This window comes from Chrysochloris asiatica, unplaced genomic scaffold (genome assembly GCF_000296735.1).
Source record: "Chrysochloris asiatica unplaced genomic scaffold, ChrAsi1.0 scaffold00183, whole genome shotgun sequence".
In the NCBI taxonomy this organism is placed as follows: Eukaryota; Metazoa; Chordata; class Mammalia; order Afrosoricida; family Chrysochloridae; genus Chrysochloris; species Chrysochloris asiatica.
This window is the reverse complement of record NW_006408701.1, coordinates 598,192-615,546: the sequence shown is the minus strand read 5'-3', so window position 1 is coordinate 615,546 and position 17,355 is coordinate 598,192. Positions and strand designations below refer to the sequence as shown.

Here is a 17,355-nt window from a genome sequence, read left to right as displayed (position 1 = left end):
AAACAAAGTATATGATTTGTTGAATGTAAAACTGATGATCTGCCTTGTAATTGTTCACTCAATTCACAGAAACTTAAAAAAAAAAAAAAAGCATGAAAATCCTTAAATCCTTAGTAAACTATTAATCCAAAATCAAACCCACTGCCATTGAGTCGATGCCAACTCATACTGACAGTTTCATCTTTCTCCTGAGGACAGGTTGGTGGATTTGAACCAGACCTTGCAGTTAGCAGTCCAGCGTCTAACTCACAGACGCGATACAGAAATGCGATATAATGAATAGGTTCAGCTCTTGCTTCCAGTACAGTTTGAGTTACATCAAGCACATTCTAGCTTTCTCATCAAACTTCAAAGGAGCCCTAGTGGTTGAATGTGTTATGCATTGGGCTGCTAACTGCAAGGTCAGCAGTTCCAATCCACCAGCTGCTCCGCAGGAGAACGTTGAGGCTTTCTGCCTCCAGATTTACTGCCTATACAGGGTCCTTATGAATGAGAGTTGACTAGATGGCATACAATCACCACTACCACCTCAAATGTCAAAATCTCACCACCAGGTGCAACTTAGTCTCTCTTAGTCCAAAGAGTGAAGAAAATTGAAGACACATGGAAACAATTAGACCAGAGAACTAATGGATCACGTCAACCTCAGCTTCCACAACCCTGAGACCCAGCCACTATCAATTCCTCTGAAGGGATCACATTAGAACATCCAGGATAGAGTAGGAGAAAACTGTGGGCGGAGACTCAAAATCATAAAAAAAAAAAAAAAAAAAAAGGCCCAGTTTACTGGTTGGATAGAGACTGGTGGAAACCCCAAGATTATGGCCCTTGCTCAGGGTACCCTGCAAGCCTGGAACTGAACCCACTCCATGGACCAACTTTTCAGCCAAACAATAGGTCTATAAGTTGAATAATAACACCACGGAGGCAAGCACTCTTGAAACAAACAACCATTTGATATCAAAAGGGCAGCATCTGCCACAGGACAAAGCTCAGAAGACAAGAAGAAGGAAGGAAGAGGAATGGAAAAGGGAAACACAAGAAGTGGGATGAGTGATGTTACATTGTGGAACTTTGCAATAACAATCTGAAACAAAATCTGTATGAATTGTTGAATGGAAAACAGATTTACTTTGTAAACCTTCACTCAATTCACAATACAAAGTTAAAAGAAAATAAGTAAAAGAGCAACACAAGAGGAAAATCCAAAAACAATACAACAAATACCAGCAAAATATATATGTAGATAAAGGAGTCCTGGTGTGGCCTGTAGGATGAGCACTTAACCACAAGGTTGGTTTTGAACCTTAAGTTCGGCAGTTCAAATTCACCAGCCACTCCTTGGAAATCCTATAGGGGGTGACTATGAGCCAGAACCCACTCAACAGTACTTAACAACATAAAGGTGGTAGGCTTCTGAATGAATTATCTTTTCTACTCTGGTAGCGTAGTGGTTACGAATCGGGCTGTGAACCTTAAGGTCAGCAGTTGGAAACTACCAGCTGTTCCGCAGGAGAAAGAGGAGGCTTTCTGCTCCCGTAAAGATTTCCAGCCTCGGAAACCCTGTACAGGGTCGCTATGAGTCGGAACCAACTCGACGGCACATAACCACCACCACCACTTTTTAAATATTCTTTGATGTGCTTTTACAGTTTAAAATGATAACATATTACATAGGAGTCCTGGTGTGGAACTACAGGATAAGGATTGGACCTAAAGGTCGGTTTGAACTGCAAGATCGGTGGTTCAAATCCACCATCGCCATGAGTCGGAACAGACTCCACGACACTTAACAAATACTTAATTATTAAGAATAAAAGTATACTTGAAAAGATTCTATAAACATTCATTTAAAATTCCACCCCCATAATTTATACCAAAGGGTTCTGTAAAGCATATGTTACAAACAGGTAAACTGTTTATCCCAGGGCTAAAAAGCCAGGTTATACCTGTTAGGTTGGGGCCGGAGTCTCTGGGTGTGAAAGACTTCAAAAGTATAGAAGTACAAAGTACAGGGTTTATTAACTTTCCAAGGGAGGAAAGGGGCCTCGTCCAAGAGAGTAGGGCCGATACTGAGGGTCAGGGTCGGGTGTTTTGGGCTTTTACTGTGGTTTTAGGAGGGAAGGCAAAGGAACGCTGTTTATCAGTGGGGCCAGCAGTTCTACATTTCTGCAATAATAATAAAAAAAAAAGCTCAGTAAACCAGGCTGAGGTCTTACAAGAGTTTAAACACAGCAGCTGAGTCTGTTCAATACCTACCTTGATGCTTTAACAAGTCATTCAGGACCCTACCTCACTACCTGCCTTCTCTTCTCTTTTTCCCTAAAAAGGAAGGACACAATTAAGAATTTCAAAAAAAAAAAAAAAAATCACCAAAACATTTATTCTGAGATTTGAGAATCATGAGACACTGAAGTAATGGGAACTGGATCCTCACTGGGGTCTTCTGGGAAATCAAAAGCACCACCCTCTCCTGCGGCTTGATTCTTCTCCAGTTTGGCAATCAATTCTTTCGCGGGATTGAAGACGCCATTGGTCTGCTGGTCACAGACATAGCAACGTGGGGTGGTGCGGAAATGCTGCAGTGCACAGCTCTCGCAGAAATAATGCCTGCACTTGGTGACAACTGGGTTTTGGAAGGTCTGGCGACAGATGAAACACTTGAATGGTATTTCCTCATCATCGCTTCCCACTTCATAGTTTTCGTCCTCATAGACACCATAGCGACCCTCATCAAGCTCACGTTCGATCTGCCACCCATGCTTGTAATCTGAGCGGTCGTGGAGGAACTTGCAGCTGTCTCCAAAACCGCAGAAGCCGGTCTCCTTGTAGTCCTTACAGATGTCGGGTTGGTAATCCCAGCGCACCGTGGCACGTAGATGCTCGGGAGCTCGTATAGGGCCCTTCCTGACCATCCCGGAGGAGGCATTGCCCATAGATGTATCTTTGGGCTTCATGAATTTCTGATAATTGTTGATTCCCCGATAGATCTTGTCATCTTCCTTGCCCCTCAGCTCCTCCTGGATCTTCTGGCTACGCTCAAAGATGGCTTGTGCGTCACGCTCTTTCTCTGTGTCTAGCTCGTAGACAGCGGTCGCACCCATATCTTCTGGCCCCACGGGTTTCGCTGAGCGGGTGGACTTGTAGACCACGCCTAGACCTTCGGACTCGTTGTCCTCCTCGCTGCTCATTCCATCATAAGCTGCCTTTTGCTTACCGCTGCCACGCGTCTTTTGTATCATTGGGTTGTGGATTGTCCTCTTCTTTTCCGGGCGAACCACAGTGCTGCCTTCCTCACTACTGCTGCTGCTCTCCCCGGAATCTCGATCGCAGACAGGGCGCTTTCTGCGGCCTGCGCCGCCTTTCCGTCCAGGCTTTTTGAAGAGGAAGGTGCATACTTGATCTGTCGTCTTTCCTGGAGAAAGTTGCTCTGCCATCTCAGAGTACTGAGCTCCAAAACAGCTCCAGCATGCGGGGCAGCGCGGGCCGGGTCACGTCACGGCACGCCCTGCGCTCGGCTGAGTGTAGGAGGAAAAGAAGCCGCGGAAAGCCTGGTAAAGAGCACAAAAGCAAAGGCGTGTCCGTGAACATACTTGGGTTCTACCGGACTCCGTCGCGAAGTAGATGACGCAGCCTCGCTGCTGGAGTGCCGCGGAGCTTACCGGGAAGGGAGCTCAAACCAGGTCACCTTTAAGCAGTGTAGAAAAAGGTTCTCCCGAGATGTGGTTCGAGATTCTCCCCGGTGTCGCTGTCATGGCGACTTGTTTGCTCATTCCTGGAGTGGCCACTGCGCATATCCACAAGTTCGCTAACGGGGGCAAGGTAAGGAGGCACCCCTAACCTCGGACCGACTCTGCGTCAGGTGTTCCTAACGGATGGTGGGTTAGGGAGGCCCTAGGATCCGGGTCTTCTCTCCAAGGCAGGGAATACCAAGATCAGCACTCGAGTTTGGCTAAAAGCTTGCGGAATGAAGTCCGACAGAAACCGTATCCTATCCTAGCAAGAAACAGCGAGTTGCTGTTTGGAGAAGGCAGAGTAGGGACTGGGAGATGAGAAGAGGTGGGTCCAAACTCCTAAACTATTAGTTTTGTCCCCACTCCCTCCGGTCTCTAATCTCTATTCTTTTTTGCTCGATTTTGATTATAATTTCCCATGACATTTTTATTTCCCTGTTTTCTCTTGGTAGCGTAGTGGGTTATGTGTTGGGCTGCTAACCGCAAGGTCATCAATTTGAATCTATCAGTTGCTCCACGGGAGAAAGCTGAGGTTTTCTGCTCCCATAAAGATGTACAGCCTCCGAAAGCTCTCTATAGGGTCGCTCGTTGTGAGTCGGAACCGCCTAGATGGCGCCTAGCAGCAGCAGCAGCATCCTCTCTTGCAAGCTTTTAGGAATTACTCTCAAGATACTGTTTATCTCATCAGGTTTAATTTTTTCCACTCTTGTATGTTTTTACATCATCTCAACAATAGAGTAGACGATTATTTACTGACTAGTTTGTTTTTTTATTGTCCTTAACATGTTATCCACTGTTATTATTTCTACTCACTGAAGTCCTGAAAAGCAACGAGGAAACTAGTCTCAAAAAATGAAAAAGAAAGACAGTGATGTAGGTTAAAATAGAAAGGTGTAAGAAATCTTGTTTAGCTTCTTAATTCTAAAGTTTAGCAGTCTGAGTTTTATGAAGGAGAATCTGGGCTTGTGATTTTTTTTTTATATTACAGTAATTGTTCCGTTTTGCTAGTATATTACTTTTGTAAAAAAAAAAACAAAAACAAAAAAACTGTAATATTCATCTAGGAGTCCTGGTATGGCACTGTAGGATAAGCTTTGGACAGCTAATCGCAAGAGCAGCGTTTCAAACTCACCAGTTGCTCCGACTTGATGGCTCTTAGCAACAACAGCAGTTTATATCTATTGGACCAGTCGTCTTTAGAAAGTGCAACAATAATTGTCTTCTATTTGTAGGAGAAAAGAGTTGCCCATTTTCAGTATCAGTGGAGTTTGATGGAAAGAGATAGACGTGTCTCTGGGGTGAATCGTTACTATGTATCAAAGGTAAGATGATCCTGTGAGGGTTGAGGTGGGTTCTGGGAATGCCTTGCCCAAGGTCATAAGCTGGTAAGGAAGGGGTAGAGCCCCTACACTGCTATACTGCCTATCTACTTGGTAGATAGGTTTTTCATGACCTCATTTATCAAAATAAATCAGTAATGCTATTGTCAGCTCCCAAATTGTTTTTGAGATTTTACTGGTCTGTGTAATCCAGAAGACGGAGCAATTGACCTTGAGATTGGTTAGTCACTCAGTTTTACACTCAGCAAATCATATCCTTCGTGTCATCTCAATGATTACAATCCCCCTCCAAGTAACATCATGTTTCCATTCCTCCTCTGTCAGTCCTGGGTTTTGTCCTTAGGTAAATGCTTCCCTTTTCGATCTGGAATGGTTGGCCATTCTCTGGTGTGTGTACTTCACTGGTGGTGTTGTCCTCCCTATTGCTTGGCTAAAAACAGAGCCATGAGGGTGACCTGAAGAGCCATAGTCCCTGGGTTCTTTCAGACTGTAGCTGACCAGTAAGCTTAGTCTTTTTTTTTAAAAAAATTATTTTCAGTTTTAGTCTACATTATCAACCACTCTAAAATCTAGGACGTTCTATAATGTGATCCCTTTCAGATCACTTGGCGTAGTAGCCTGGCCTCTACCCCAGTAGAAGCCAGTAGCACATACCTCCACCCCAAGCTGTGAAAAAGAAAAATATTTTGTTGTTGTTGTTTAAGTGCAAACCATCTGGTTCTTCTGGTCTGAGGGTCGGGTTAGTCACTGTTTTTACGTAAATATTTGATGACTGCTTTCTTGTATAAATGTGTACATTTTTTAACATTGTAAATCTTATAAGTCCCAAAGTTTGATTTAAAAAAAGAAACCAAATAACAGTGACATATATTAGTGAAAGGAAAAGAAAATTGATTATGAAGATTCTCTGTGTACTCAAGTGGGAAATATAGGAGCTTTCATTAGACAAACCTGGATTTGAATCTCTGCTCTACTTAGATATTTTCAGTTTCTCCAGCCCTCTGTTTAAGGATCCCTGGTGGCACTCTAGGATAAGCACTGGACTGCTGGCCACAAGGTCGGCGGTTCGAATCCACCAACTGCTCCTTGAAAGTCTATAAAGGGTCTTGATGAAACAACTACAATAATACATTTTGGATATGAATTCTTCCCACATCAGTACATATAGGTCTATATCAGTGGTTCTCAACTGGTGACGATTTTTTGCCCCTAAAGTACTATTTGGCATCTTGGTGTGGTACTGTGGGATAAAGCACTGGACTGCAAAATCGGTTTGCACTTAAAAACAACAACAAAATATTTTTCTTTTTCACAGCTTGGGGTGGAGGTATGTGCTACTGGCTTCTACTGGGGTAGAGGCCAGAGATGCTATAAAACATCCCTATAATATATATTACAGGCCCCCCCAGCACAGAATTATCTGGCCTAAAATGTCAGTAGTGCCAAGGTGGAGAAATCCTGGTGTACATTCTTTTTATTGTAATATAAAAGCTCCTTCTCCTAAGGAATCATCTAACATTAGCTTTCACATAGACTGTAGCTGAGCACAAGGAGAAATGATAGTGTTGTTTTAACCTCTGACAAATTGTGTGTTATCTTCCTTCATAGCTTAATGGGCTTAATGGGATATTTTCATTTATTTATTTATTTTTATCAAATGATGCTGCAATGAAAATTAAAGCACAGAACTTCTTTAGGCATCTTTGTGGGTTGTTGTTTTTTATTTTAATAACAGTGAATTTCCTGGGAAAGGAGTTAGCAGCTTGGGATGTACCTACACTTGTCAAATCATAGGTGAATTATGATCGTAGGTTAGCAATACAAAAGAAAGTTTGGGGGGTAAAAAGAACAAGGAAAGCATTCTGTGACAATCAATTTGTTACATGGGTCTTACAATGAAGAGCTTTATATGTTTGATTATTTGTGCATTTATGCTTCACAACTTTTAGTAAAATTTATAACAAATACACATGTACACATATGTGTATAGTTTCCCCTCCTGCCTCACTTGTTTGGTCCTCTGTGGATTGAACATCTACAACCATGCTGCTCTGGACTTCCTCCTTGGCTTTGTGTTCTCCAGGCTGACTAGTCTGTGAGTTGCTGGTACTTACCTGTAGGTCTTCTATTCTAGTTTTCTCTGAGCAGTCTGAAATCAGGAACCTTTCTTTCATCGAGAATTCAGAATTGGGCACATGACAGTATTCCAAAAGGAATAGGGTGGGGGCTTGTCTGACTGGGGATTTAGGACTGCCTGGAATGAACAGTTGCTCTGTGGGAGAAAGATGAGACTCTCTGCTCCCACAAAGTCTTACTGCCTGGGAAACTCTAAGGAGAAGTTCTACTCTGTCATATAGGGTGACTAGGTGTAACTTTCAAGTCATAGCAGATAGAGAAGGCTCTTGGGTGGCAGTGCAAATAAATATAAGGGATCTTGGCGTACATCTCGGGGAGAACAGAATTCTCACAATTTCTTTTTCAAAACTGTTTTACAGGGTTTGGAGAACATTGATTAAGGAAGCATAGCTGGTGAAAAACACCCAACTCAGCAATGCCCACCTACCCCCATTACAGATGCTCCTGCAATGTATTATACAGTGTGTTATGTAGAGCCTAATAAAAATAAAGTCACAAAGACTAAATACAAGTCTTCTGTACTTTGTTAAAATAGTACTGCACAAGATCAACCAATCTGCTCTCTGTAACTTGTATCATTTTGAAAAGCTAGAAGATAACTAACCTAGCTTGTAAAATTATACTAAACCAAGTGCCTACCACTGTCTCTAGCTACTAATTCTGCATGAATGCTGGCGGCTGCTATTGCTGTGGATGTTAACAAAAAATAACATTGTTTCTTCAGTGATTACAATCGGGCTGCTAACCTTCAAGGTCGGCAGTTAGAAACTACCAGCTCTTCCCTGGGAGAAAGATGAGGCGTTCTGCTCCCTTAAAGATTTGCAGCCTCGGAAACCCTGTGCAGGGTGGCTATGAGTCAGAACCCACTCCACGGTACTTAACAACAACAACTATTGCTCTGGATGTTAACAAACAATAACATTGTTTCTTCAATGATCACAGGAAGAATACAGGAAAATTAGCTTTGTTTCTTGTAGCTCCTTTTCTAAGTGAATCTCAATTTTTTTTTCAGTTAGGACACTCTTAAAACTGAGATTGCCCCTTCAGCTCTCCTGCATTGTTCTGTATGGTGTCTAACAGAAACCAACCCTTCCCAAACTCACTGCCATCGTGCCCGTTCCAACTCACAGCGACCCTCAGCAGGGTTCTGAGATTGTAAGTCTTTGCTGGAGTAGACAGCCTCACCTTTCTCCTGCAAAGCAGCTGGTTGTTTTAAACTATTGACTTTGTGAGTAGCAGCCCAATGCCTAACCCACAGCACCACCAGGCCTCCTTATCTAACACAATCGATGCTTCCTTATGTGGTGCTGTGAGATACTGGGCTGGACTGTGAAGTCAGTTTGAACTGCAAGGTTGGCGGTTCAAGCTAATCAGGCACTCCTCGGAAACCCTATACAGGGTCGCTATGGGTTGGAACCGACTCGACGACACTTAACAAATAGAGCAGATGGTGTGGTGCTGTAGGATTAGCACTGGACTGCCAACCACAAGGTCAGCTGTTCAGACCTACCAGCTGCTTCTTGGAAACCCTAAACAGGGTCACTCTGAGTTGGAATCAACTTAACTGCACTTAACAATGACATAGAGCAGATAGTAGAGTGTGGCGGCTCTGTAGGATAAGCACTGGAATGTGAACCACAAGGTCAGTGGTTTGAGCCCACCAGCTGCTCCATGGAAGAAAGATGAGGCTTTCTGCTCCTGCAAAGATTGACAGCCTCAGAAACCTATACAGGGTCACTATATGAGTCGGAACTGACTCAGCGACACTTAACAGAGCAGATACAGCAACCTTCTGGGGTGGAGGGGGAGACCATTTACTAACTTGATGCTCTTAGAGATGAATTTCAGGGTTATGAAATGATAGATGAAGTCCTGGTTGGCACTGGGGGAGCAAGCTCTGGACCGCAAAGTTGGTTTGAACCACAAGGTCAGCAGTTCAAACTTCTCAACTGCTCCTTGGAAACCCTATAGGGGTGACAGGAGTTGGAACTGACTTGATGGCACTTAATAACAACAATACGTACAGCATTCCAATCCAAATTCTTCACCCACCTTTCTGTGGCATCTGCTATGGAAAACATCAAATGAACTCTAAATTGAGCCTTAATTTTAAAACATAACATTTTGTTGTTGCACAACAGACACGAGTTCAACAGTTGCTGCCGGTAGAATTCAGTGACACTGATGACATTGTCCCGGTGTACAACCTTTCTCCCCCTCCTTTTCTGAGTTGTTCCTCCCACATTAACATCCACTCACTGGGCCCTGAATCCCATATCTATATGAGATCAAATTGCTGTTGTTAATTTGATCTCATAGGTCTTAAAAGAACATAATTCTCAAGGCAGATCTTTTCTTTAAAAGAATAGCTATGCTAAACTCTCACTGATGTCCTGGTGTGGTACTGTAAGATAAGCACTGGACTGCTAACCTCAAGGTTGGTGGAAACCCTATACTGGGTCATTGTGAATTGGAACCAACTTGACAGCATTTAATAACAACAAAACTTTTTTTTTTTTAAGTTTTTATTGTGAATTGAGTGATTAATTTACATGGGGGAACATCAGTTTTACATTCATCATTTATTTCATTGCAATGGTTACAATATCCTTTGCATCATCATTCAACAGTATTTGCTTCTATTCCTTCTGGGGTTTTTTTGGAGGGGGAGGAGTGTACACAAAAATACTGAGGAGTATATAATCATTTAAACAACCAAAGGACACATTCTGCAAGCCTGCCCCCTGGTCACCAAGCACCTGGCTTCCAGCGCACACCTTGCTCTTTATATGAGTCGAGTCCTCAGCTGCTCCCTCTCTCCATGCCCTCATCTCTGCCTCCATCTCTGGTGTTGCTGCTTCTCTGGAGAGGGTCCTGCATTCCACTTGTGCTCTTCTCCCTCGATGGTCCTAGGGTTCTCTGTTCCTGGACTGACTGCAAGATTAACTACTCCCCTCCTTTTGTCACAAAACTTCTACCTTTACAATTGTGACAGTTGCAATTAGTCATGATAACAATTACTCAGTATTGAATCAAAAGAATCTTAACCCATCTCTTTTCACCAGACCTGTCTAGACAAGATGAAAACTATTCAGTGGGGATTGTCATTTGATTTTAAGGAGACTTCAGGGATATTTTTAGTTTAAGGTTTAAAGATTATTTTAGGGCACTAGTTACAGGCTCCAAGAAAGTCTAGATTCCATGAGAATTTGAAATTCTCTTCTACATTTCTCTCCTTTTGATTAAGATTCTTCTATAGAATCTTTTATCACAATGTCCAGTAATAGAATTGCAGCTGACTTTTTATTGCCAGGGCGTGAACCAGTTTCATAACCTTTTGAAGCTAGAAGATTATAGTGATGCTCTAATCCACCAGTTACTCCCTGGGAGAAAGATGAGGCTGTCTGCTCCTATGAAGATTTATAGCCTCTGCAACCCTAAGGAACAGTTCTACTCTGACCTGTAGGATTGCTATGGTTGGTTGGTTATGTGCAGTGGAGTCGATTCTGACTCATAGCGACCCTGCATAGGGTTACCGAGGCTGTAAAGAAAACCTCACCTTTCTCTCGCAGAACCGCTGGTAGTTTCAAACTGCTGAACATAAGTTTAGCAGCCTGGCTCATGACCACTATGCTACCAGAAGATCGCTATGAATTGGAATTCATTCCTTGGCAATGGATTTGGATGTGGCCTAGATCTCGATGTTCGGCAAGAGGATCCCACGCTTTGGGAACATTTCTATTAGAAAAAAGAATTGTAGAATCATTACCAGTTTAAACTTAGAAAGACTCTTGAGCCCTTAGTCTAAACCAATTCCTTAAGACAAGGAAACCATTTCAGAGATAGAAAGTGATCACTTAGTTGCTACTAAGTGATACTTCCTTAGAAGTGTCTAGAAGTATGCTGGTGTTTTGAATCCCAGCCTAATGTACTGCAACTGAACTTTGTGGATTACTTCAACCAACATTGGCTGAGCAAATACTACCCGTCAGGCGCTGTGCTGCAGATTTGAGTAAGACACGCCCCTGCCCCATAGCAGCTCAGTCCAGGGGGCGTGACAGATCAGAGCTGGGTGGGCTAGTGAGTGATATGACAGAAATTCACAAGAGGTGCTGTGGGAACGCAAGGGAAAGGATGGGGAGCTTCACCCAGTCTTACAGGTTGTGGGGTGCAGTGCAGTGAATTACTTCATATGGCTCTTCTACCCATAGCCTTTGTAACTCCTGCCAAACTCTTTCCCCACCCCTGTTGGGTCTGGGTAAGAGAAGGTAAGAAAACAATACTGATAGAATGATACAACTCAGTTGAGTGATTGTTAGCAGGGTTAGTTGTGGTTGTAAACACTTGCAAGTGTAATGAAGGGGTTGGCCAGTTTTGCCCTCCTGCTGGGTTTAAAATGAACCTTCTCAGAAACAGGAAGTGGGGTTTCACTATCCCGTAGAAAGAAGCAGGAGTGGAGCATGTCTTTTGGACTCAGGTCCCCTGCACATGAAATTTCCTTGATCCAGGACACAGTTGTGACAGAGGAGCCGTAGCAGCAGAACCAAGAGCCCGAGCACAAGCCACCCAGGATGCCTTCATACAGCAGGCTCGCTTGTAGAATGGGGCGTAGTTGGGAGAGCTGGGTCTGCTGACCATGGAGCTAGAGCCAAGTGCCCTTGGGGTATTTATCATCAGCCAGAAAGAGCTTTGTAACAAGGAGCAGAGCAGAGGCCAGACCAAGGGGCCTAGGGGTAGAGAGAGGCCTGTCTGCGAAGAAAGAGGTTGTCCTAAGCAAAGAACTGTACCCTGAACATTTCTAATCCTGACTTTAAGCTGCTTACTTCCCTAATAAACCCCATAACTGTGAGCCTGGTGTCTGAGTTCTGTGTGGCTATTTGAGTGAACCCAGCTGAGTAGAGTGCTATGGGAGAGATGGTTGGTGTCAGTTTTGGTAGAGAAGGCAGAAGACGAGGCAGGTCTGACCTCAGCCTTATGGAAATCGGTCTTGAGTCGATCCTAATGGATTCTCCTCCCTACTTGTAAAGTTAGCGGAGGTCAGACCTCTCGCCTCCACACCAGCTGAGGGCAAAAGCATGAGTGGAGGCATGGAACTGCATGCCTGTGTGGGAAAGATCTACAAGCGGTTCTTCAGTAGTAGAGGAAAAATGAGGAGGGCGAAGGGGCTACAGAGGTTGGCAGGACCCAGAGCATGAAGAGCCTTGCTCGTCTCACTGGGAGCTTGGGATGCTTTGTGAGGGCAACTGGGAGCCAATGTAGTCAGGAAGCAGGAGAGTGACCTGATGACTTGGAAAAATCTCCCTGGCTGCTCTGCATAAAGACCTCTAGTAGCATAGTGGTTACGAGTCAGGCTGCTAACCTCAAGGTCAGCAGTTTGAAATGATCAACCATTCCATGGGAGAAAGATGAGGCTTTCTGCTCTCATGTGAGGCGGAACCGACTCCACAGCACACCACCACTCTGCATGGAATACATTGAATGCAGCAAGTTCTCAGCCAGGATAAGTTTGGGAATAACTGAAGGCCATTTTTGGTTGTCACGATGTGTATGCTACTGACATCTAATGGGTAGAGGCCAGCGATGCTTCTAAATGTCTTACAATATACATGGAAAGGGCCACCAAGGTAAAGAATTGGCAGACTAAAATTGTCAATAATGCTGAGGTAGAGAATTCCCAATTTGAAGTGTACTGTGGGAGGATTCTGGGAAGGAGACTGGGAATAGGAGGGCCGGTGAGGAGGCTACTGTAACAATCCAAACTTGAGATAATGATGGAGATGGGGAGAAGGGTATGAATTTGATAAGCATGTAGAAGTAAAATCTGCAGATGTTCTGGTGATTAACTGGTAATTTTAACAGAAGAATCTCAGTGGAGCTGCAAGGGCATATGCTACCACAATGGACTGAAAATGGAAAATTGTGAAAATGAGGTGGGAGCCACATCTGACCTCCTTTGACTTCACAAGGGCAAATGAGAATCAAACTCGTCGTCAGCCCAAGGCTGATTCCTATGAGGCAGAAGTCAGACATGCCTTCGCCCTTAGATCAACCATCAACACTCAGGGAAGCAGTAGTCAAGAAATCAAATAATGTATTACATTAGGCAAATCTGCTACACAAGACCTCTTTAAAGTGTTCCAAAACAAAGATGCCAATTTCACGACTGAGATGCACTTGACCCAAGCCATGGTATTTTCAATTGCCTCATATACAAAGTGAAAGTTGGACACTGAATAAGGAAGACTGTAGAACACTTGATGCACTTGGGATACAGTGTTGAAGAATATTGAAAGTACCGTGGACTGTCAGACAAACCAACAAATTTGAGTTGGAAGAAGTACAGCCAGAATGTTCCTTAGAAGTGGGGATGGCACGATTTCCTTTCTCATGTTTTGTACATATTGTCATGAGGTACCAATCCTTGGATAAGGTTTGTTCCATTGTGTATAGTCTCTATAAGTAGGAATGGACTTGACACCTAACATTAACAACAACAAAGGGGTAATCTTTTTTTTTTTTTTTTTTTAATGTTTTTATTGTAAATTGAGTGACAGTTTACAGGGCAGATCATGTTTTCCATTCAACAAATCATATACTTTCTTTTATTACAATGATTGTAATCCAAAGGGGTAATCTTGATAGAATGTTTTGAAGGACACAGGAGGAAGTTTTTTTAAAAAATTAAAAGCTGCAATGTTTAGAACAAGACTGGGAAAGTTATGCTGGAATTTTTTTCCCCATCACAACAATGTCCCTGGTCACTCTTCAAGGACAACAAGGGCTGATGTTCGGGAATTTTGTTGGCAAACCTAACCCATCTACCCTGCAGCCCCAATCTTGCCCCTTCAGATTTCTTTTTGTTCTCCAAACTCAAAGAACATTTCAAAGGAACATGATTTGAGTCCCTCAAGGGTGTCATAACTGTTGTTTTGATGTGATGTGAATCAAAGAGTGTGGAATTCTTTGAGGAAAGTTTAGGGAGATTCAGAAGTGTATGGACCTAGATGGAGGAGATGTCGAGAAACAGTAGCTTCACAGTTTGATATTTTTGTTTAATAAGTGTTCCTATGATTTTGTAGCAAAACTTTTTGTTTTACTCTCATATGTTTGCTTTCATATTCACAGACTATCTCTGGAAGTCTGCAGAAGACACTAATAATAATGATTGCCTCTATCTATGCAGGGGAAACTGGATGGCTGCTGGTGGTGGTGTTAAGTGCCGTCGAGTTGGTTCCGACCCATTGCAACCCTGTGTAGGGTTTCCGAGGGGTGACTGGTAATCTTGAACCACCAACCTTGCAGTTCAAACCAACTCTGCAGTCCAGCGCATTAAACCACAGTACCACACCAGGGCTCAGGATTGCTGGTAGGGACTCTTTTTCTTTAGTCATGTTGTTTGGGATATAATTATCAACTTTTTACTATACATACTCTCTTGTAATGTCTGAATTGAACCATGGGATTAGAGTACCTATTTAAGAAGAACTAAGTCCTGGTGTGGTGCTGTGGGTTAATGCGTCAGACTGCAAAGTCATTTGAACTGCAACATTGGTGGTTCAAGCTCACCAGCTACTTCTTGGAAACCCTATATAGGGTCGCTGTGGGTCGGAATTGACTCAATGGCACTTAACAACAACAACAACAACAAAAGCAATAACAAAAATACTTTGTGACATCTTCCTTTTGTTCTGTGCTTTATCTAGCTTTAGCTGTATTTGCATTAACAAGCATTTCTTTTTTGAGAATAATTACTGAAATTTGCTAGAAGCCCTGGTGGCATCGTGGGTTATGTGTTGGGCTGCTAACTGCAAGGTCAGCAGTTTGACTCCAACTCCGCAGGAGAAAAATGAGGCTTTCTTCTCCCGTAAAGATTTACAGCTTCGGAACCTGATACAGGGTCTATGAGGTGGAAGTGACTCGGTGGCGCACTGTCACCACCACCACTGATATTTGCATAAAGTGGAGATTGCTTCTGTTTCTGTGCCATCTGTTTCTTGCTTAGGGACAAAGATGTCACACTTCCTTTCTCTTTCCTCTGCACACCCCAGTAGCAAAACAAAATCAAAATCCTTATGAACAGACATACTTTTAGAAAACAGTTGGAGTTTATTCCTCAACTGTTATATTGACCTTGCTCAGCAACCAAACCAAACCTGCTTACTCATAGGGACCTTATATAGGGTTTCTGGTGCTGTAAATCTTTATAGGAGCAGACAGCCTCATTTTCCTCCTGCGGAATGGTCAGTGGGCTCAAGCCACAACCTTTCCATTAGCAACCCAGTACTTAACCAATTGCACCACCAGGGCTCCTTTCTGCCCTGCAAAAAAGGTCCTCAGGCATTGAAGATGGTGGCTGCTGCAGGCAGGGTTACTCTGTACCTTGTTGACTGATAGGTGAGTGCCATTCCGTGGGGCATTTTGGCCTCTGCAGCCCACAGCCCTGTTGTTTCTGGAAGAAAGTGTTTGACCAACGCGTTGTTGTGGTCAGTGTCTCCTCAACCAAAATGAGCCTTCAGCACCAGTCCCTCAAGTCTCACCCCTGCTGTCACCCAGTATATACCCTATTTTAAGGGTATGGCCATGGTAAATGGAGAGTTCAAAGACGTAAGCCGCGATAACTTTAAGGGGAAGTACTTGGTACTCTTCTACCCTTTGGATTTTACCTTTGTTTGTCCTACAGAAATTGTGGCTTTTAATGACAAACCCAAGGAATTTCAAGACGTGAACTGTGAAGTCATTGCTGTTTTGGTGGATTCCCACTTTAGCCATCTTACCTGGATAAATACACCAAGGAAGGACAGGGGTCTGGGCCACATGGACATCCCACTCTTGTCTGATTTAATGAGACAAATTTCCAGAGACTACATCTTGGTGTTACAAAACCTTGGTCTTGCACTCACAAGTCACTTCATCATATACCCCAATAAAGTCATCAAGAACCTGAGTACCAATGATCTCCCAGTGGGCCGGGGCATGGAGTTGAACTTCCACTTGGTGAAGGCTTCCACTTCACGGAGACACATGGAGAAGTCTGCCCAGCAAACTGGACAGCCAATTCCCCAACATTCAAGCCAAGTCTGACTGCTTCCAAAGAATACTTTGAACCAGCATTAACAGTGAAATTCAAAAAAACAGAAAACAAATGCTGGTGAGGGTGTGGAGATACTGGGGTGTTCCTACATTGCTTGTGGGACTGTAAAATGGTTCAGCTACTCTGAAAAATGGTATGGTGCTTTCTCAGAAAGTTGGAAATAGAAATACCTTATGACCCAGTAATCAATCTCTCTTCTTTGTATATATCCACAAGAAATATGAGCCAGGACATGAGTAGATATATGTATAGCAATGTTCATTGTAGCACTATTCACAATGCCAAAGATGGAGACAGCCAAACTACCCTTCTCTGGAAGAAGAGATAAACAAACTTTGGTACATACACACCATGGAATACTAGACAAGCTTGAAGAATAATGATGCATCTGAAAAACACTTCATAACATGGATGAACCTGGAGAACATTATGCTGAGTGAAATTAATCATAAGGGGACAAGTATTGTATGAGACCTTTATTGTAAAAGCTTAAGAAAAAGTTTCCATACTAAAAGAAACATTCTTTGATGGTTACCAGGTATGGAAGGGAGGATAAGAGTAACTCCCTGGCTAAAGGGTAGACACATGTTAGCTTGGGTGATGGGGAGAGAAACATACAAGAAGAAGGAAGGTGACAGATGAATAATGAAGATAGGGTAAGGCTCGGGGAGGTATGCATGGGCTAAATGGAATAGAAATAAATAGTGATAAATATACAATCTTGGAACAATATTGTTACATGGATTGAGACAGATTGAATAGGTAAAGGAGGGAAAAAAATGGTTATGTGTTTGACTTGCTTGTGGATATTGGTTTCTTCTGCCTATTATTAGACTACAAACATACATTAATGCATGATAAAAAATGAATATTGGGAATTATGATTACAGAAATCTTGTAAGCCAAACTTCAACAATAATAGTGGATGATTTTAGTACACCGCTTTCAAAAATGGATAGAACAACCAGAAAGAAACTTGACAAAGACACAGAAGAACTGAACAACACAATCAGTCAACTGGACCTCATAGATGTGTACAGAGCGTTCAACCCCA

At 43.0% G+C, this 17,355-nt stretch overlaps 1 protein-coding gene and 1 pseudogene across 1 annotated transcript; one reads left to right on the top strand and one right to left on the bottom strand.

Moving 5' to 3' along the window:
• Positions 1–2,362: 2,362 nt before the first annotated feature.
• RNF113A (ring finger protein 113A) lies at positions 2,363–3,532 on the bottom strand. Its single transcript, XM_006872091.1, has one exon. It carries the CDS (start codon positions 3,435–3,437, stop codon positions 2,382–2,384), a length of 1,056 nt encoding a protein of 351 aa, XP_006872153.1. The 5' UTR covers positions 3,438–3,532; the 3' UTR covers positions 2,363–2,381.
• Positions 3,533–3,720: 188 nt separating this feature from the next.
• The window catches only part of LOC102838136, a 24,941-nt pseudogene continuing 11,306 nt past the window's right edge, over positions 3,721–17,355 (top strand).

Coding starts and splice junctions, on each gene's coding strand:
- RNF113A (XM_006872091.1), bottom strand. CDS start 3,437: ATGGCAGAGCAACTTTCTCCAGGAAAGACGACAGATCAAGTATGCACC.